Genomic DNA, 20,700 nt, shown 5'->3' on the forward strand with positions numbered 1-20,700 from the left:
TTCCACCATTGAGGTTGAGTATGTTTCAGGTTCAGTGCCAGCAAGAAAGGTGTGTGGTTACCTCGTCTAGTTGGGGACCTCCATATACATCAGACTCCAGTGTTACATTGTGACAGCCAGAGTGCGATTGCATTAGCAACAAAGAACCCCGTGTTTAATTTTAAATCAAAACACATTGAGGTCAGGTATCATGTGATACGGGATATTTTGGCTAGAAAACAAATTGAGTTAGCCAAAGTTCACAAGGATGAGAACCCAACGGATGCTTTGAGAAAGAGCCTATCCTCAGAGCGATTTGCACATTGCATAGAGATCATGGGAGTAGGGTGAATCTATGGGCATGCTTCACACTTGTATAGTTGTACATACTAACCCTTACACTTATAGACACTTGAGCCACATTGACCTTCAAGTGGAACATTGTTGGGTTTCAGGCCAAGTGGTCGATTGCCCGCTACCATCTACTAACCTTTATCTTATTCTTTATTATACAAAAGAATAAGGAGTAGTGAAAAGCAACTCACAGAGAGCTCTGCCACACCTCGTGTACTACACTACACTCCACTCGCACTCGCATGCTCTCGCACGCACTCACAGTCAACTATCATGTGATACATGATATTTTGGCTAGCAAAGGTATTGAGTTAGCCAACGTCCACATGGATGACAACCCAGTGGATGCTTTGACAAAGAGTCTATCTTTAGAGTTGTTTGCACAATGCATAGAAATGATGGACGTAGGGTGAAGCTATGGCATGCTTCACACTTGTATAGTTGTACATACTAACCCTTACACTTTAGCCACTTGGGCCACATTGGTCTTCAAGTGGGAGATTGTTAGCGTTCAGGCCAAGTGGCCGGCCATCCATCACTAACCATATACCTTATTCTTTGGTGATAGTGAACAATAAGGACTGGTGATCACAACTCTCACTGTGAGCTCTACCAAACCACACTCTTTGCTGCATTGCGCACTCACATGCATGCGCTCCTACAGCGCCTCACAAGAATTGTTTGCATTTAGCCGACCACCTTGATTGGCATACATGGGAGGCATTTTGGTCAACTCCTATTGTTAAATGCTTTAGGATAGATGTTTTGACTTCTACACCCTAGTTGACAATCTCTAGGGGAGGACACATTCTGTATCTAGTGCTACTATGACACACACGGGGAGGATTTTTGGGATGTGTGACACAATCTCACCATCACAAGTGAGCATCTCTTTACATTGAAAGTCAACACTTGGACATCACTGCTTACAACATTAGAAGATTCTCTCGCAGCACTATAAAAAAAGCCTATGCACACTTTATATCCAAGTCATATCTAATTACATCCCACTCATTACCCATAATTTGTACCCACTTTGTAACCACCATTTTCATCTAGTCCATCATCATCAATATACTTATGATTTTCCACTTGTACTAACACAATCGTGAACAGGTCACTCTCGTTTCTGCCATAATGTCATTCCCTTTCAAAGATGATAGCGTAGTGCACTTGCTTCTTCATTGTAGAGAGGTAAAGCCTTGGTGTTATGGATGGCTATACTGCTCATAGCTTGTAGACACAAGTGAAGATGATACGAGCAAGCTTCTGTAGAAAATGGTTTAACTAGTAAATTAGGTCCCACAATCGGTGTGACTAGTTAAGGTCGATCAATTTTATATATATATATATATATATATATATACACACACACACACACACACACACTCACACACACACACACACACACATACACACACACACACACACACACAGAGAGAGAGAGAGAGAGAGAGAGAGAGAGAGAGAGAGAGAGAGAGAGAGTTGCAGACTCGCAATCAATTGTACACTTTTTGGGCTGCTAAAGGTCTTAATATCTAGACAGGTGAAGGTCGTTCAATTCTAATTGTTTGACATGTGTCCCTCAAGTGAGCCTTAAAGGTCTCGAAGAGAAAGAAATCAAGTCTTTTCAAATGCTATATCCCAAAGCTAAATTTAATTTGTTGGCATGCTGAAGAAGGCTTTAGAGAACAAAGGATTAAAGAGTGTATTTGTAGGAGTTTATTCCATGATGTGAAGTATTTTTTCAATAATTTTATATAAATTTTTTTATTTTCAAAGAGACCTTTCATTTAAAGACTTCACAAAGATTCATTTTATTGAATAATTTCCTTGTTCTCTATGCTATTAAATTTATTTTTTTAATGAATGTATTAAATATTGTTTTGTTTCAATTTTTCAATGTGTCTTTTTATTTTATTGTTTTTAATTTATTTCCTTTTCGTTTTATTTTGTTTTTAAATGATAATGTGCAATGTGCACCTTTCACCTTATTATTTAAGTGGAGCCTTTCCTAAAATTAAATCGTTCGTGATTATGCATGTATAATGGATAATATGATTTTATATTAAAACACAACAAAGATTCTATATGATTGTAGGCATTCATTTAAACTTACTCTCCATAAATCTCATCCTTCCCTTAACTTAGCAGGCCTTCGTGCCTCCTCTCCTTGTTCTATATATTGTGGTGTGTGGCTATTTGGCCGGACAAGCCACTTAGGCCCATGTCACGCATAGGCACCGGACATGCCCCAAAATGTGTGTAGGTGAACAAAGTCATGCTTTTCAAGCACATTTAGATGATACAACCTATTGATGGTCAACAATATCAAGGTGGACGTGTCATTTAGCACAACACTATCTAAGTGTTGGTTTCTTGGTCAAATCTAGAGATCCTTTTTGTAGGGTTTTTTTTGCATTTGATGGAAGGCCTCAGCTCAAGAAAGTTTGACAACACTCACCAATCATTGATATTCAGATTTGGCAATTATTTCACTTATTTAACAAATTATGATTGAAAGGATGTTTGCAAGTTGTTCTTAATGCCCCACAGTGTCATTGTGTGATCTTCGATGCCAAAATAATCAGCAAAACGCAATGAGAAAGCCATTCTAAGTCTCCACTTTGCATTTTTGTGCCATAAAAGAGTCTCATCCCTTGATTTTTTGTGGTTAATTGTTATAAACAATCTGTTTTAGATGGTGTACATAGATTTATGAGTCATGATAAACATAATTGGTCTTAATGTCGAGGAAAGCAATGAGATTTGAGTTTTTAATGACCATCTTGCAAGATGGAAAATCAATAATGGACCAGCTTCTTCACACTCTTAACTACGGCACAAAAATCCAATTGGAAGACAACTTTTTTGTGTTGGAGCACGGAGAACCCACTTATTGTACATGCTTTATGTACTAGAGTATTTGCAAATTCAATCGAAGCTCAATAGTGGAGGTAAGACTTCTCTGGAAATCCAGTAAGCTGAGAGAAGACCCCATTCTCTCATTTTTGGGCCTCAGATGTTTATCCATGATAACTAGACTAAAATGTATCTAAAGTCTAGTGTGCCTTAGACATTGAATTACATTACACAAAGCCCTTAAAATTCTATTGTCTCTACCACCATTACACTCATTATGCAAACTTATTCTTCAACTTGGAACTTGTCAAATGAAAAATGTCATACAGCTCTGCATCATGAAACATATGATAAAAGTTTCACTATTGAGGAAAAATTTGATGACCACCTTCATAGGCACCTTGGTAGGTTGCTTTGATTGATGCGACGTTACAACCCTCTTGCTACAATCCAATTTTTTGTTGTGGTGGTGCTCACTTTTTCAAGACAAGCATTTTAACTTTTTTTATTAAATGGAGAATTGAAAATTGTCATGATTGGGCGTAAAAAAACTTCACTACATAAGCTTCTAGGCATTGGCTTGTAGCTTGTAAGTCACAAAAGATTGTACAAATTTGTACAAAACAATAGTCCAAAACTCTAAACAATGTACCAAGTAAAATTTTATGGGGTTAGCAAGTACTCAAGCATAACTTGGTGGAAAAAAGGACTGTTAAATGTATACATAAAAGAGTCTTGGGTATAATTCAAAATATTTGACAAGACAATACTCCATCACATTGTTCTTAGAGCTATTTCCTAAGACTTCCAAGGCTTGATGTGATGTGTTCCGGAGCTACACAAGCAAAACTTATTCTCTTTATAAGGTGCTGCCCATGTTCTCTCTTTACTTGTTGTCTGCACTACTGAAAAACCTCTCAATAATGTCCTTCCAAAGCCACAAAGGCAGGACACGATCATGACTCTCTTCCGCCGGCATGAGATGCACGCATCAAATAAAAGAAATCGCGTCATTTACAGCAAAATTTCAATACCTCAGTATTGGACCTGGCTTCCATTGCATGTAAGTAGACAAAAGGATGCTTGGCCATCTGGCTTGCTTCATCACCTGAGATTTGCAGGCTAGTCCCATTCATCTTCAGTGTTTGGGAACGTATTCCATCCCTTTTCGAACTCGTCATCAGGTATGTTAGCATCAGAGAAATCTACAGACTCTTTAGCCTGCTCTAGTCTTGCAGCAACGGTGTCCCAAGAAATGAGCTTGTCGACAAAAGTGGAAATATAGTCTGGACGCCGATTCTGTATTTAATGGAGTGTTAGTCTGAATACATAAAACGAATACATGAGATGCAAGGAATGAGTAGGGCTATTATAGCTCAATGATATTTTTGGAGGGTCTTCAAGACTATTGGACTTTTACAAAAATCGTTTCTTGAAAGATCAGCCCAAATTTGTGTGGTTTTGGCAAATAATTGTCGATTCTGTAAAGTCGCAATTTTCATGAAGATCTCAAAAGATTCACCCCAAATCCTGTACTTAAAGGTTTATGGATGAGATATATACGCCAACCGTCCTACACTTACAAATTCTTGAAGGGGTCTTTTTTTTAAACCCTGATGAGATGGAAAAAGTTCATTATGCATTCATCACGGGCAAGAAAAAATGAAGCATTGCACAGAGGCTTCAAACTGGCAACATACACGTGCATGTGATAGCTGGATGTCAATGCAGGGAGATTTAGAGGGCATGACGCGCACCTGGAAGTCGAGGTAATAGGCATGCTGCAAATAAAAAGACAAGTCACACCAAAACAAAAACAAGTGAGAAAGGGCACATTAGACTATTTAAGTGGGAAAATTCAGAATGTAGGTAGTAAGTACCTCCCACACATCAATGGTTAAGAGTGGCTGCACAGCCAACAACAGAAATAGGAGAATCAAAACACCAGTAAGTCATATGAAGCAGCAATGCAAATGAGAATACTATTGCTGCTTATAACATGTAACACTGAATCAAAGAAACAAACCATTGACTCACTGCACCCGTGAGAAAATTGATCTTACAATGTGGCCCAAAATAAGAGGATTTGTTGCATTTGGAGTCTTTTCAATCACAAGTTTCCCATGTTTGCTTTCAACGAGAGGATCTGTTGGCTTTGCTGCAACAATAGACAAGATGGATGCTCAAATTTACATTCAACAAAATTGGTCACCGCTTCTTAGAATGCACATACCTACAAGCCACGCCCAACCAGACCCAAATTGGGTGGCTGCAGCTTGCTTGAACTCAGCCACAAAGGCCTCAAATGACCCAAAATCTCTCTCTAGAAGGCGAAGCAATTCTCCACTTGGCTTTTTACCATCTCCTGGCTGTATTGATTCCCAGAAAAAGTCATGATTCCATACCTGTAAGTAAGGTTCTTAATCAGTAATTAAAAATCCCTTTGCTTGGCTTGTAAGCATCAAAGAAAGGCAAAAAACAAACATGAGAATCCACATAAGTTGATAAGCACAACCAACAATTTAACATTAAAGCAGTTTTGTACACAGCATGAAGTGGCTGTATACAGTTTGTGAAGTCCCTTTGCTTGGCTTGTAAGCATCAAAGAAAGGCAAAAAACAAACATGAGAATCCACATAAGTTGATAAGCACAACCAACAATTTAACATTAAAGCAGTTTTGTACACAGCATGAAGTGGCTGTATACAGTTTGTGAAGTCCAGAAAAGAGAAACAAAATGAGAATCCAATCATACAGATTGGACAATGCAAGCCCTTGGCCAACACAGAATCACCAGCCAGTTAGATAACTTCTAGGGTGTGCACCGCTCGAAATCCAAGCAGAAGATTTGAGTTACTTATAAAGCTGCAGCTCTACAGGGTGTTAAGTACTCTGCTACTTGAGCACTCATGCAATAAAAGAAGGAACCAGAGACATGTAGAGATCCAGGCATAAATAAGAGAGACAGCAGAGCCCATTGAAAGGAAAGCCAGGAACAAGCATCTTCCAGAAAGATTATAGTACCATCTAAGAGCCTAGAAGAGGGCTCCTTGAAACACACATACTGTCCAGGAATATGCCTTTTACTTGTTTGTCTCGGAAGTAATAATCGCTTTAGTCAGATTACTACTGTCTGTCAAAACTACTGGCACACAAAATTGGGTATGATTTTGAAATCCTGAACCTACACACAAAAATCCTTACCATAATTGTCCAGAATGTTGGCACATGCTGCTTTGCTATCCTCTCGTCTACACACACACAATTTATTTCATTGTCCTGTTTGATTATTCAAGCCAGGCACTCTCTTTGCAAGAAAGGCATGGCAGTCAATGATGCAGAAATTGTAGCTCCTTTAAGAATCCAAACAAACTTCAAAGGTTGTTCGCTCGACATGATGATGGTAGTGAGCACTAAGGAGATGGTTAAAGCTAATTTGTATGTGACTTCTCATAATGAAATCTTGTGACTTGCACACTGCTCAATTAGGTTTTAGCACTTGTTTAACTGAGCAGTGAGCACTAAGGAGATGGTTATTTGCGTAGGTTGACAAACCCACACTATACACAAATGATATCAAGATAAGAGGAATGCAATCTCCTTACGCCCCTATGAACTGCCAAACCCACTCAAGGCATGGAATTGTGAGAAATTTTGAAAAACTTTAAAAACACAATACATAAGCAGAAAAAACAACCCAAAACCACCCTCAAACTTATGTCTTGGAAAGGTCTTGGAAAAAGGTCTTAGAAAATTGTATTACTCATTGCTTGCAATCAGACAATAGGCAAAACTATGTCCAGGTTCATATTGGCATTGGATATTAGAGATTGGTATCAATCGCCAAAGGCTAGGTTTCAAACAATGACCGGAGATGTCCCACCGCACAGTAGTAAAAGTTTTAAGACGAGACCCCATCTTTGCACATAGACATCATAACCAATTAAAAGCTTGAATGAACACCACCACCCAAGAGGAACTAGACGCCTGATTGAGGATGCAAATAGCCAACCTTGTGGTTCCAGTCATGGGATCAAAGTCCCTAGATAAAAAAGCTGCTCCAACCAGAAACGGTGCTCAGTGCAACAACACATCCATATGCACCATGCAGTAAAGATTTCAGTGACCTTTCCATAAAAGGCTGAAGTTGATACGCTACATTTTGGTATGGTAGGATACATGTTACAGGCTTGGACACTCCAAGCAAGAAATCAATAGCAACACACGGACAGAAACTGCAAATAACTGAACTTGAATATAGAGAGAGAGAGAGAAAAGGAGAGTCGACAAGGAACGGTGGAGTTCCGTTCCCAGATGCACTAGCCCCAAAGATTGACGCACCGGTATATCTTTATTGATTGCTGATCACAAAGGTGAAACTTCCTGAGGGTCCAGATTCTGAGACTTTGCGTCCAAATGCTCTCCGAGAGTGGCCCCAAAGGGTCCTTGTCACGATCGTGACTATGTTAACAACAATACATCTACTCCTAGTTGCAAATACGCGAAGTGCCATACCAAGGAGGACCCCTGTGCTTGGATGGTCACACCCCTTCGCCCAAGAGACGCGCCTCTTCGCCAAAAGCCACACTCCTTCGATGACTGGTCACACCCCTTCGCTCTACGGGTGCGACTCTTCGCCCAATGGTTGTAGCTCTTCGCTGAAAGGATGTGTCTTTACGTTTAAAGTCATGTCTCTTCACAAAGAGACGTGTCTTTTCATTTATGTCTCTTCGTCTCCTATATAAGGAGCCCTTGTAACACACAATAAATCAATCAACACAGAGTCTTCTGAGTCTTGTTTCTGAGTTCAGTTCAAGTTTCTTAAGTCTTAATCATGAGTTTAAGTACTTAATTAAGGATTAGCACCTAGAATCTTCACAGTGGTATCAGAGCAAAAAGGTTGTGAGCCTCTCACCCTCGCCGCTACACTCTATCCCCTTCCCGGAGTTGCATGGAAGCAGAAGAAAGATGGTACATACGACCATATGAGGTAACATGAATTTTTCTGTTCCAATTCTATAAATAAAAGACAGAACACAGATGTGTGTGTGTGGCATACCCGGAGAACCTTGTGCACTTTTGTTTGGATGACACCCTTTCCAACCGCACTCGCACCCCTTCACGCAAAAGGGCACAAGACGCACCTTTTCCCCAAATTCTCCCCGTGCTCGCACCCGTTCCCGGCGGCGTGTCTTTCAGTGTGTGCATCCCTTCTTGATGCCTCTTCGCGCGCTGGCTGCCTTTCATCATGCTGAAACGCTGGCTGATTTGCACACGCTGGCTGGCTGAATTTCCACGCGCTGAACGTTTTGCTGTGCTCTTTCGCTGAACGATTAAAAAACCTCTTTGCTGGAGTTTATTTACACACAACAATAGCAGCGCAAGGTTTTAAATTATCCCTTTTTAATGTCCCAAGTGGTCGGCCAACCCATTAATTAAAGGGTAATGTGAAAGTGCCCTTTCAATACATTAAAAAAAAAAAACAGCCAGCCAGCTTTCCACGCTGCCCCTTTTCTCCCCTCCAGCGCTGGCTCTTTGCTGCTCCTCTACGTGCCGTCGGAACCACCACCATGGCTATTGATCACAATTAAATACCTTTTCCGTATTTACATAGATGAAGTTCCGACAGAGATTTCGCCCGCTACTAGCAAACCCTCTTGCACACTAAGTGCTCATTATATCGGATACTCGAGCTCCGAAGTCGTCATAATTCCAAATTCGCAAGAGCCGGAACCCATTTGGAACAGAGTTTTCGCTCGGAGCCCCCGTCCCAAAACCTGTTCCCAGAACCTGCTCTTGCACTTGTTCGAGTTCTTTAGAGGCGTAACCATGCCGAATTCTCAGGACGGAGGTGATCAATCTGACGATGCCCTTACTCTTATCAAGGAGCAGATGGCCACACTTTCCATAAGCCTCGCATCACTTCACACTCGCTTGGATGAGATGCAGACGCAAAACACGTCTCGAAGTCATCCTGCTATTTCTCGGACTACTAATGCAGCATCTTCAACACCCTCTTCCAAAGCTTCAGTGGACGAACCAAACGACTCACGAGCCAGATCCAACTAAAGAGGTAGACAATCGCGAACTTCAATTACTTTACAAAATTTTTAATGCTGCACAGAAGAAGAAACTTGATGTTAAACTGCCGGAACCATACATTGGTCGTCACGACAAGCACGTGCTGGACCAATGGCTATTCAAAATGGAGGTCTATTTGTCCAACACGGACTTGGTCGAGAGTAAAAAAGTTGCACTTGCTAGTTCTCTGCTCAAGGACAGCATTTCTTTGGTGGCAACGACGGGTTGCTGATGGTAAACACACACCTTCTTGGGATAAATTCCGGCGTGCTATTTGCAAGGCGTTCGAACCTACCAATGCGGATTTTCATGCCCGGTCCTCTCTTCGCCGCCTGAGCCAGACAGGTTCCTTGGCCGCGTACATCACAAAGTTCCAAAGGCTAACTCTGGAGATAGAGACCCTTAGTCCCTCTGATAAACTTCACAGCTTTATCGACGGACTCGACTCTCAAGCTCTCTACCTCACCCTCCCTCAAGGCTCTCTCCCTCTCCCTCTCCCTCTCTCTCCAGGCTACCATCCCGACCTCCGTTCCCGTTCCGCCACCGACCCCCCGTTCTGGAAATGTCCCATTCCCGTTCCCCGTTCCCGTTCCGTGTAACTATGGTCGTAAGTGCTTCAGACGTCGCCAAGACCAAGCAAACAAGCCGACACTAACACGCAGGCGGCGGCACTGCATGCTGTTAGAGAGAGAGAGAGAGAGAGAGAGAGAGAGAGAGAGAGATTTCTACTACTTTGGCAGCGTAGATGAGAGAGAGATAGAGAGAAAGATATGCTATTTTTATTAGTAAGCCTAAAAAATAGCTTAAAAAGCCTAAAAGAATGCTTAAAAATTGTGTACACAATTTGGTAGGCACCACGCCTATATCACTACCAGCGCCAACAAAGTACCTTCGGAGATTGCTTCCATCGCAACAAGCTGCTGTTTTTCTCTGTTTTCAGTCCATAAACGTTGAAGACGGGGCTGATTTACAAGAAGAAACCAGAGAACACACCTCTTTTGTGTGTAGAACTAGAAGAAACGGTTCTTTGCATAGAGACCTCTTCCACGGATTTGCTTTCCGAAAACCGAGCCGCGTTTCGAGTTTCGAGTCTTCACAGGTGATGCTTTCCATGTTTTGATCTATGAGTGTTTGTTTGCAGGTGCACTTCCTCTGCACAAGGAAGTAGAAGCAGAGGAAGGCATGAGCCTCTACGTGAGAAAAGCGCTCTTAGGAAGAGAGCTAGATCAACACAAAGGTTTCACACCCTAGGTTCTAGGATTGGATCTGTTACTGGCTTGGACACTCCAAGCGAGAAATCAATAGCAACACACTAATAGAAACTGCAAAATCACTGAACTTGGAGAGGGAGAGAGGGAGAGAGAGAGAGAGAGAGAGAGAGAGAGAGACGGGACGGCGGAATTCCGTGCCCAGACACACTGGCCCCAAAGACTGGCGCCCCTTCCGGTATTTCTTTATTCTTGAGTCGCAACAGTACAACTCCCAAGGGTCCTCTGCTCTCAGACTCTACGTCCAAATGCTTTCCGAAGTTAGAGGCCCAAGGGTCCTTATAAACAGTACAAGGGTTGCCCAAAAGCACTAAACCGCAAAAGTGTATGCTCTCAAAAGCTGGCGTAAAAACTCGCCAAAACAACCAGCGCATATTGTGGAAATCCATACAGCCTACCACGTGGTACAACCAACACAAAATGTGAAACTTTCGTACAATCCTACCACGTCATCGTCCAACACATTTACAAAAATTTGCAATCGGCCCTCACGCCTTTAAATTTTAGGGTTTAGGCCCTTCGGTCGATGCTCCATAAGTTGGCTCGGACTAGGATTTAAAAATCCCTTGTGCTTTTCAGTTTTAGGCCCCTTAGCCATTCTTTCTTCCTCCGTTCTTCAAGTTTTGTTTCTGGTCCTCTAGGCCATTTCTCCATTGGACACGCCACGTCATCACTTTGTGACATCCCCCTCTTGAAAGAATTGTAATCGCCCTCGATTACGCCTGGAAAATAGCCATAGGACAAGAACTTTCTTTAGTAGACACCAACTCAATGTACTCATGCACAAGACTCCACCAATCCAACACTATTACAAAGACATCAAGCACTGATCAATCACATTTCTGTCAAGGGTCTCAGATACAATCATGATCATTGTAACCATTTAGCAATCACATCCAAACCACATTGATCTTTTCGCGAATGTCTTGATCTACTAAATCGTGTTACTATCAGATTCATATCCTTTGATTTCAAATTTCAATCAAGCAAACCATGTCCATGACCATTCCCACAAGACAATACATCCACATAGCATGCAATTCCCCACAATCACACACTTAATTCACACTGAACACTTGTGTTTCAATCATTCAATCTAGCCATCCAGAACTCTTGATGCACCTAGATCACTGTGCAGCCATCTCATCCTTCTAGAACCCTTGATGCACTCACACCAGTATCCAGTCATCTCATCCAAATAGACATCTTGATGCACTAGAATCTCATTCAGTTCTCATTCAAGTAGCCATCAATCATCTGATTCCCTTTCTTCTCCGGAATCTTCTGATGGACTTGCATCTGGTTCCCTTGGTTTGTCGGAACCCTCGTGTCACATCCGCATTGCACTTGAGCCACGTGAACAAGCTACTGCTACAGTCTAGCGTCAATCCTAGTTTAGCTTGGGACCTAGCCTGACACTTTGTGAGCCTCTAGCAGGACGTGCATGTCATAGTTGCATACCTACTCTTACAGTGTCACAAACGTGGCATGCCCGGACACACAGACAGCAAGGTAAAATCTCGTAAAATGCGGCAGCAGAGACATGTGGCAGCTGTACAGCAGGCCCATATTTTTTGCAACAAATCCCGCTGACATGCTGACGTGGCAGGCATACGGACTTCCTCTTTTTACGTTGATGCTGTACGGAAATCTGCTTTTGCGCTGCTAAAATCCTACGCTGGCTGATCTGAGAAGCTTTTGGATTGATTGGTTTATTTTAAGAAGCTTTTGAGTTGATAAACTTTTGGGGCTCTGGTGTTGGGCATCCCTTGTAACCTATAGATAAGTGGGCAGGGCCCTCACTTCTCAGAGCATCTGGACATAGAGTGGTCTGAGAGTGAGAACCCTCCCACTCTCTTGTACTTTGAACACAGATTAATACAAAAAGAAATACCGAAAAGGGGCGCCACTCTTTGGGGCCAATATCTCTGGGCACGGAACTCCGCTGGGCCGTGTCGAATCAAGTGTGAATTGTGAACTGTTTTGAAGTGAATCTCCGCTGTGTCGCGGTAGAATCTTGACTTGGGGTGTCTTACAGTGGTATCAGAGCGCGGCCGATTTCTCTTCTACCGGGAAATCCGATCCTTTTCTCGTGACACTTATGGATTCCAACAAAGAACAGTCGACTTCTTCTGCATCTGGGGATGTGGGAAGAGATCATGAAGAAGATTCGCATGAAGAGTACGGCCCACCTTGGCCTACTCAGGCAGAGATTGAAGAGATGGAACATCGACAATTGGTTGACGACGCGACAAATATGATGATCAACATTGTGAAGGATCCGAAATTTACAAAATTTTGACTCCGACATCCTTTGAAGAAGTGCACACCCAGTGCTAGAAGGCCATAGAGCCACCCATCAAACCGGCACTCAAGAAACCTCCGCTCCGAGGATATTTACAGAGCAAGAATTGGAAGAGGTGGTCGATGCACGGATTAGTCAGCATTTTGACGCGAATAACAAAGCCAAAAAGCATGACAAAAAGCAGAAGAAAGGAACTGACTTCCCAGGTTATTTGGGTCTCAATCTACTTTTGCCTTGGCAAGAAAACAGAAGAAGCGTGTGCGATGAAGAAGTATATAGTTCTTCTTCTTCTTCTTCTTCTTCTTCTGACAGTTCTTCTAGCTCTTCTAACTCGAGCGAAGAAGACAAAAAAGGGAAAAAGCGAAGCAAAAAGCAAAGCTTCGAAAAGGGCAAGAAAAAGGCAAAGAAGCCTAAGTTTCACCCAGTTTCTAACAGTTCTATAGAGGACTCATCCTTGGATAGTTCGGACTCCGACAATGACAGATTTTATGCAAAGAAGAAGCATTCCTATAAAGCCAACCAGTATGACTTCCTTGAGGATAAAAGCAATAAAGTTAGAGAATTTAAAGAAGGTGGACAGTCAATTAGGTTTGACACTTTTTTTGGATTCCGAGATGCTTCGAGGGCTTTGTCCTTCATACAACAGTTTGACATAGCTTTCTCTAAAGGGCATTAATCAGAGCACTCCAAGATTCGGAGGGCTACCTCTTTCTTCAAGGGAAATGCTCGAACATGGTGGTCCACTCTTCTACTGAACAAGGAAGCGCCAGTTAAATGGCTGAAATTCAAAAGGCTTTTTTTTTTCTCCTTGGCTGACTTGGGAGTACGAACGAGATATACAAACTGCTTGGAATCATCTTCGGATGACCAAGAGAGATTCTATGGACGCATATTGCGAGAGATTTTGGAGCTCTTTTCTACCATCTTCTTCATTTAAGAAGATCTCCTTTAAAGAACAGATTGAGCGGTTTTGCTACGGACTTCCTACAGAGATCCGAGATCACTGCTTAGAACAAAAGTCAGATTCTATTCAAGAATTGATGGGTCATGCGAAACGGGGTTTTGCCATTCCTTCAGGCAATCTGACTTACCCCACAGATGAGATCATGACTCAAAGAACCGAACAGACTTCTAATGAAAGCAGAAAGAAGAAGAGCCCCCAAGAAAAGAAAGATAAGGATTCACGACCCTGGCTCACTCTTCGGGAGAGGGCCAACCACATCAAAGAGGGGAAGTGTTTTGGATGCGGGGAACATGGGCACATCTCCGCCAAGTGCCCTAAAAAGGCACAGCAAGTGTCACAAAACGGGACCGTACACGAGCACTTAGAAAATCTGAAAATTATAATACTTCGCAAACATGAGAGAAGGGAGAAGATCGACACAGTATTGGGGACCAGAAGATGGGCTAGTCCCCCCCCGTTAAGAGTATTCTTTTATTTAGGGAGAATTCTTATACAAGCACGAGAACCCGAGGAAACCCCTCCGTTCTGTAATCTTAGACCCGAAGGTCGTGCTTTCCTGTAAAGGGCTTGGGCACAAGGCCGTTCCTTCCCGTAAGGGACTTAGGTGTAAAGCCGTACTTTCCGTGAAGGGCCTTCCCGTAAAACGGGAGATTCCTGCAAAACAAACCACATAAAGCAACAATTCTCAATGCGTATCAACACCTTATACCTGTCGCTCCTTGCTCGGAGAATCGACCTCCGTACTCAGTCATCACGCGAACACTTGCAATTTCCGTCGCCAGTCTCTACTCCAGAATCCCAGCGCTAGTACTTCCTGCTGCTCCCGGCTTGCTCAAAAATTGAACGCTGGCTGTCCTTTTATAGGCCCTGGCACCCGGCGGGAATAGGGGCCCAAAAAGCAGAGTCTAGCGCTCCTAGAGAGAGGAGAGAGAAAGATCGCAAATTCAGCCCCCCCCCCCCCCCCCCCTTGCGTAGCTTTTTAGCGCTGCCTTTTTTTGAGGGACTTGCTTTATTTTATTAATAAAGGCCTGGTCACTTAAAAGTGACCGGCCACTTTAATAAAATAAAGTGTGAATCTGTTCAAACTTTCAAAACTCACTTAGTTAATGAAAACAATGCTACACGGACACATTCCAGGCATCCCCGGGTGCAGGACACGACACAGATGCAATGCAGACACAGACTCCTCGCGGGAAAACATCTGTCCCCCCGCGACTGTTCCTGCTTTTCGTAAAAAGCTTCATTGAACCCATCTTTATTCTTATGCTTGCGTTCTTACGTGTATTTTCTTACTCAGTTCGGATTTCCTCCTTAGCCTACGGGATGCCCCCTTACTGATGCACCCGTCACCCATCATGTGACGCATCAGGGACACTCGTAACCCGGCCCTTTCCACCGAACTTACGGAAACTCCTTTGCGATGTTTACCGTCACCCATCAAATGACACATCAGAGTTACCCGTTCTTGATGGCAGTTCTTGTAGCTACAATCTTTTAACAGTTGTTAGTGCACATAATAAAATATCCTAAAAAAGAGATTAATCATTAAAAATAAGAAAATAGTCCAATTAGCAACATCCCTCTGGCTTCTAAACAATTGACCTCAACTGTAGTGCTTGGACATATACCTCCAGTATCTCGGGATAAGCTGCTAATTCCTCCTGCGTCATCCACTGAGCATCTAGATTTGAATAGTTCTTAAACTTAACCAAATACTTCCGTGTTATCTTTCCGGATTTGAGAGGCCGCTCCTGATGACTTACTATCTGCTCCGGTTGGAGTATTTCTTCTGTTTCCTCAACCTCAGGAGGTTCCTCAGCACTAGGCTGGCTTGGAGGCGGTCCCACATACGGCCGGAGTAAACTGACATGGAAAGCATTATGGATCTTCCAATTAGGCGGTAGCTCTAATCGGAAAGTGACATCATTCACTCGCTCAGTGATCTTAAACGGCCCATAATAACGGGTAGAAAGTTTTACCACTTTCCCCCCTATGAGACGCTTGTTTCTTAAGTCTTGCCTTCTCAAACTTGAGTAAGACTAACTGTCCGACTGTTAAGTCTAGATTCCTCCTGTGCTTGTCTGCAGCTTTCTTATGCTTTTCCTGAGAGCGTAGAATAGCTCTCCTAACTTGCCCGTAGGCTGTGTCCAAATCCCGGACAAATTCATCTGCTGCAGATCTTATCCTTAGTTAAAAGGATGGGTGGAAGCAAAGGCTTACCATAGAGAATCTCAAAAGGTGCTTTCCCTGTCGATGAGTGTATGGTATTGTTATACGCATACTCGACAAGAGACAAATATTTCTCCCAGTCAGATTGCCGGTCTGACATACAAGCTTTTAACATATCCAATACTGTGGAATTGGCTATCTCACTTTGCCCGTCCGTTTGAGGATGGTAGGCAGATGAAAAATTCACCTTCGTACCAAGATTATCCATCAAGGCACGCCAAAAATTTCCTGTCATGCGAGGATCTCGATCACTCACAATAGACTTAGGCATTCCATGATGCTTAAAGATCTGTGCCAAGAAGACCCTAGCCATATGATCTGCTTTGATCGTTTTCTTGACTGGTATAAAGTGTGCTTGCTTGCTAAACCTGTCCACAATGGTCCAGATCGCGTCATTTCCAGTCTGAGTTCTAGGGAGGTCCATGATGAAATCCATGGCAATACTTTTCCCAAGGTTCATTAGGCACAGGCAAAGGTTGTAGCAACCCACGCATCTTATGCTGATCATACTTCACTTTTTGGCAAACCAAGCATTCCCTGACATACTTATCAATGTCTGCTTTAAGGCTAGGCCAAAAGAAATATCTTTCCATTGCTAAGGTCGTAGGGAGAATACCCCGATGACCCGCATAAGGCGAAGCGTGTGCTTCATCCATGATCTTCTTTCTTAATGGTTCCGCCACACATATGGCCTGATGGTGGTAGAGATAACCGTCCCGAATGGAATAGGGGAACTCATTCTCTCCACGATGTAGCTTTCCCCAAATGGTGCAGAAGTCTGGATCATTCGGATACAAATCCGGTAGTGCTTCTAATTCTTGGTGATACACCGAAGTGATAGCGTTCACCCTTGGCCGCCTAGACAATGCGTCCGCGACCACATTCTTACTCCCAGCCGTGTGAAGGATCTGGAAGTGGAACATAGACAAAAAGTTTGCCCATCTCATCTGTTTCTCAGATAGTTTCCTTTGCGTAAGGAAATACCGCAAACTCTGGTGATCAGTCTTGATCACAAAATCCGCTCCTAGAAGATAGTGCTTCCAGTTGGATAAGGCGTGAATCACAGCCGTGAGTTCCTTTTCATAGATTGATGCATGCAACTCTGCATCCTTAAGCCGTCTGCTTTCGTGAGCCATTGCATGGCCTTCTTGGTTTAACACTACTCCGATGCAATCGCCTCAAGCATTGCAGTGAACCTCAAATGGTTTCCTTAAGTCAGGCACTATCAAAATAGGTCCATGGCTTAGCAAGTACTTGAGCCGATCAAAAGCTCCTTGTTGTCTCGATCCCCATCTGAAAGGAATCTTCTTCTTTGTCAAATAATGAAGTGGTCCTGCTACATGAGCAAATCCTCGGACAAACCTTCGATAATACGAACATAATCCCAGGAAACTACGTACATCATGTACCGTAGTTGGAATAGGCCAATCTTCTACCACTCGGATCTTGGCAGGACCCATACTCACTTGATTGTGAGAAACTATATGGCCGAGATAGTGTATCTCTGAGAGAAAGAACTCGCTCTTCTTTGCATTCACATGCAATTCATGCTTTCGCAATTCTTGAAACACTAAGTCCAAGTGCTTCCGATGTTCCCCTTCTGACTTAGAGAAGATGAGTATGTCGTCAAAGAATACTCCCGTAAAAGCTCGATACGGGCTGAAAATGCAGTCCATCATGCGATTGAAGGTCGTAGGAGCATTGGTCAAGCCGAAAGGCATTACCAAAAATTCATATAGTCCAAAGGTTGTGCGGAAAGCAGTCTTGTGGACATCCTCAGGGGCGATCCGTATATGATGATACCCACTCTTTAAGTCTATGCGACTAAAGACACTTGCACCCTGCAACTTATCAAGTATATCATCAATCCGGGGGATCGGAAAGCGATTCTTGATCGTAATCTTGTTTAAAGACCTATAGTCTATGCACATTCGAAACGTGCCATCTTTCTTCTGCACCAGTAGAACTGGAGAGCAATAGGGTGAAGCACTTGGCCGTACTAACCCTTTCTCTAGAAGCTCGTTGACTTGCTTCAAAATTTCCTCTTGCTGAGCAAGACTCACCCGATAAGGGGGTTGATTGGGAAGCGAGCTACCCGGTATGAGATCTATGCGGTGATCTTCCGGGCGTACCGGAGGGAGTTCATCAGGAAGTGTTTCCGTGAAACAATCTTTGTACTTTTCAATAAATTGAAGACGCTTAATTTCCAGACTAGAGAGAGAGTCCCTACTCTTCTCACGTGCAAAAATCAAGTAAGCAGAAACACACTTCTTCGTTTCTTTCTTAATGGAGATATGGCTTACAATTGGGAACTGCCAATCTCCTACATCAGCATGAATCTTTATTTTCTTACCCCCATGATCAAAAGTGAGGGTCTTTTCCACATAATCAGGAATAGGTGTCATGTGGAAGTGCCATGGCATACCCAAGATGATATCACATCCCTCGATGGGTGCCATCAAAAATGATTCGCGGTCCTTGTACTCGCCAATCCGAAGATTGAGTTGTCCTTGCACGGGAGTTGCATTGGTTGTCAACCCCTCGAATGCCGATCCGGATGTAACCGGTGTGCCAAGCTGAGCCGGTGTGAGGCACAAACGTTCTGCAGTATCCAGGGAGATGAAGTTATCCGTGGATCCTGGATCATAAAGAATCAGTACTCGCTGGTTGTTCAAAGACCCCCAGCCCTTTAGAAGTTGACGCTTCCCTTTCTCCATTTCTGTGTTTCCTTGAACATCTGGGATTGAGTTCGAGCTTGGCGGTGCGGGTTCCTTCCTTGCTTTCTCTTGCCTCGTAGAGGCTTGTTCTTGCCGTTGCTGCTTTAGCGCACAATCCGGTTTCATATGTCCTTTCTCGCCACAGTAGAGGCATCTTCCTTCCTCTCTGAAAGTTTGAAGTTGAGTAGGAGAAAGATACTTAGTTCGCTTGCCAGTGCCCTCTGGCTTCTTAGAATGATGATCGTCCCTAGATGGAGGACGTTTTCTTCCTTGGCCCCCTTGGTCATCGTAGACCCCTCTTTGTCTTGCACGGTAAGTGCTATGCTCCATCTTTCTGGGCGTCCCAGATAAGTGCAAATCCTTAGCAATGATTGCTGACTCCATCATCCTCTGAAGAGTATCATGCGGATACACCTTCATACTCTTTCGAAGCTGCGGTTGGAGACCCGCTTCGAACTTTCGTTTCTTTTCCTTGTCGGCAATCTTCATGAAGGGAGTGACCTTCAGAAGAACCGACCAATACTTGTCCACATAGGTCGTTACTCTTTCATGTTCCTTCTGGGCAAGCCAGTCCCATTCCTTCCGTATGTCCTGCTCGAAGTCAGGTGGCAGAAATTGTTCATAAAATTCAGATTTGAAGCTCTCCCAAGTTCTGGCCTGAGAACCTTCCAGAATCTTGGCTAACCACCAATTACTTGCCGTTTCCTTGAGGTGCATCCCCACATGGCGTAATTTGGATCTTTCTGTGAAGTGCCCATTGGTAAAGGCGACTTCAAACTGTCTGATGAAGGACAGTGCTTTGGAGATGTCTCTCCGTCCGTTGTAGGTTTCGAACTTGATGTCCTTGTGGCCCGATTTGAAGACTCTCATGCGATGTTGAGACTTGCGACCATGCTTCTTGAATCGAGGCTTATCTTTAGGTTGATGTAGGGTAGTAGCAGTAGCGGCTTCCTTCTTCTGACGAGATGATCGAGAAGTAGAAGTATAATCAGGAGAGTAGGATGGAGATGAGATAGAGATGTCCTTGCTCTCGTCTAGCAAAGGGAGCGCTTTTTCCTGGCCTTTCCTTGGAGTAGGCCGTTCATTCCGATCCGAAGATCCTTTGTGCACCTTGGCACGTTCTTCTTCTCTTTCCTCCTGTGGTCTCACGCCAACAGTGTTGTCTGGATGCTTGGCTGCATCAGTTCCATTCGTTTTCTTCATTCCGCCCAAGAGCTTTTGGACGTCTGGCAACAGTAAGATTTGTTGCAAATCCGCAAGCTGAGCTTGCACTTGTTGAAGCTCCTCTTCAACGCTTCTCCCTTGGCCCGACATGGTTCTTCCCGTTCTTCCCGGAGTCGTCCTTCTTTGTAGAGAAAGAGAGGAGTCCGAGCTCTGATACCACTGTCACAAAACGTGAGCGTACACGAGCACTTAGAAAATCTGAAAATTATAATACTTTGCAAATATGAGAGAAGGGAGAAGATCGACACAGTATTGGGGACCAGAAGATGGGCCGGTCCCCCCCCCGTTAAGAGTATTCTTTTATTCAGGGAGAATTCTTATACAAGCACGAGAACCCGAGGAAACCCCTCCGTTCTGTAATCTTAGACCCGAAGGTCATGCTTTCCCGTAAAGGGCTTGGACACAAGGCCGTTCCTTCCCGTAAGGGACTCAGGCACGAGGCCGTACTTTCCCGTAAGGGACTTAGGCGTAAAGCCGTACTTTCCGTGAAGGGCCTTCCCGTAAAACGGGAGATTCCTGCAAAACAAACCACATAAAGCAACAATTCTCAATGCGTATCAACACCTTATACCTGTCGCTCCTTGCTCGGAGAATCGACCTCCGTACTCAGTCGTCACGCAAACACTTGCAATTTCCGTCGCCAGTCTCTACTCCAGAATCCCAACGCTAGTACTTCCTGTTGCTCCCGGCTTGCTCAGAAACTGAACGCTGGCTGTC

At 43.6% G+C, this 20,700-nt stretch overlaps 1 protein-coding gene across 2 annotated transcripts in view; it reads right to left on the reverse strand.

Moving 5' to 3' along the window:
- Positions 1–3,888: 3,888 nt before the first annotated feature.
- The window catches only part of LOC147451230 (superoxide dismutase [Fe], chloroplastic-like), a 49,406-nt gene continuing 32,594 nt past the window's right edge, over positions 3,889–20,700 (reverse strand). Inside the window, exons 4-8 of one of the 2 annotated variants that reach the window (XM_086520192.1) lie at positions 5,429–5,600; positions 5,259–5,353; positions 5,076–5,102; positions 4,896–4,976; positions 3,889–4,494 (exon numbers count right to left, since the gene is read on the reverse strand). In XM_086520192.1, the coding sequence (XP_086376318.1) occupies positions 4,318–4,494; positions 4,896–4,976; positions 5,076–5,102; positions 5,259–5,353; positions 5,429–5,600 (552 nt within the window). In that variant the 3' untranslated portion in view covers positions 3,889–4,317. The remainder of the gene's footprint in view (positions 4,495–4,895; positions 4,977–5,075; positions 5,103–5,258; positions 5,354–5,428; positions 5,601–20,700) is intronic. The other variant, XM_086520193.1, reaches the window with a different exon arrangement.

This window comes from Adiantum capillus-veneris, chromosome 9 (assembly GCF_014529385.1).
Source record: "Adiantum capillus-veneris isolate H3 chromosome 9, ASM1452938v2, whole genome shotgun sequence".
In the NCBI taxonomy this organism is placed as follows: Eukaryota; Viridiplantae; Streptophyta; class Polypodiopsida; order Polypodiales; family Pteridaceae; genus Adiantum; species Adiantum capillus-veneris.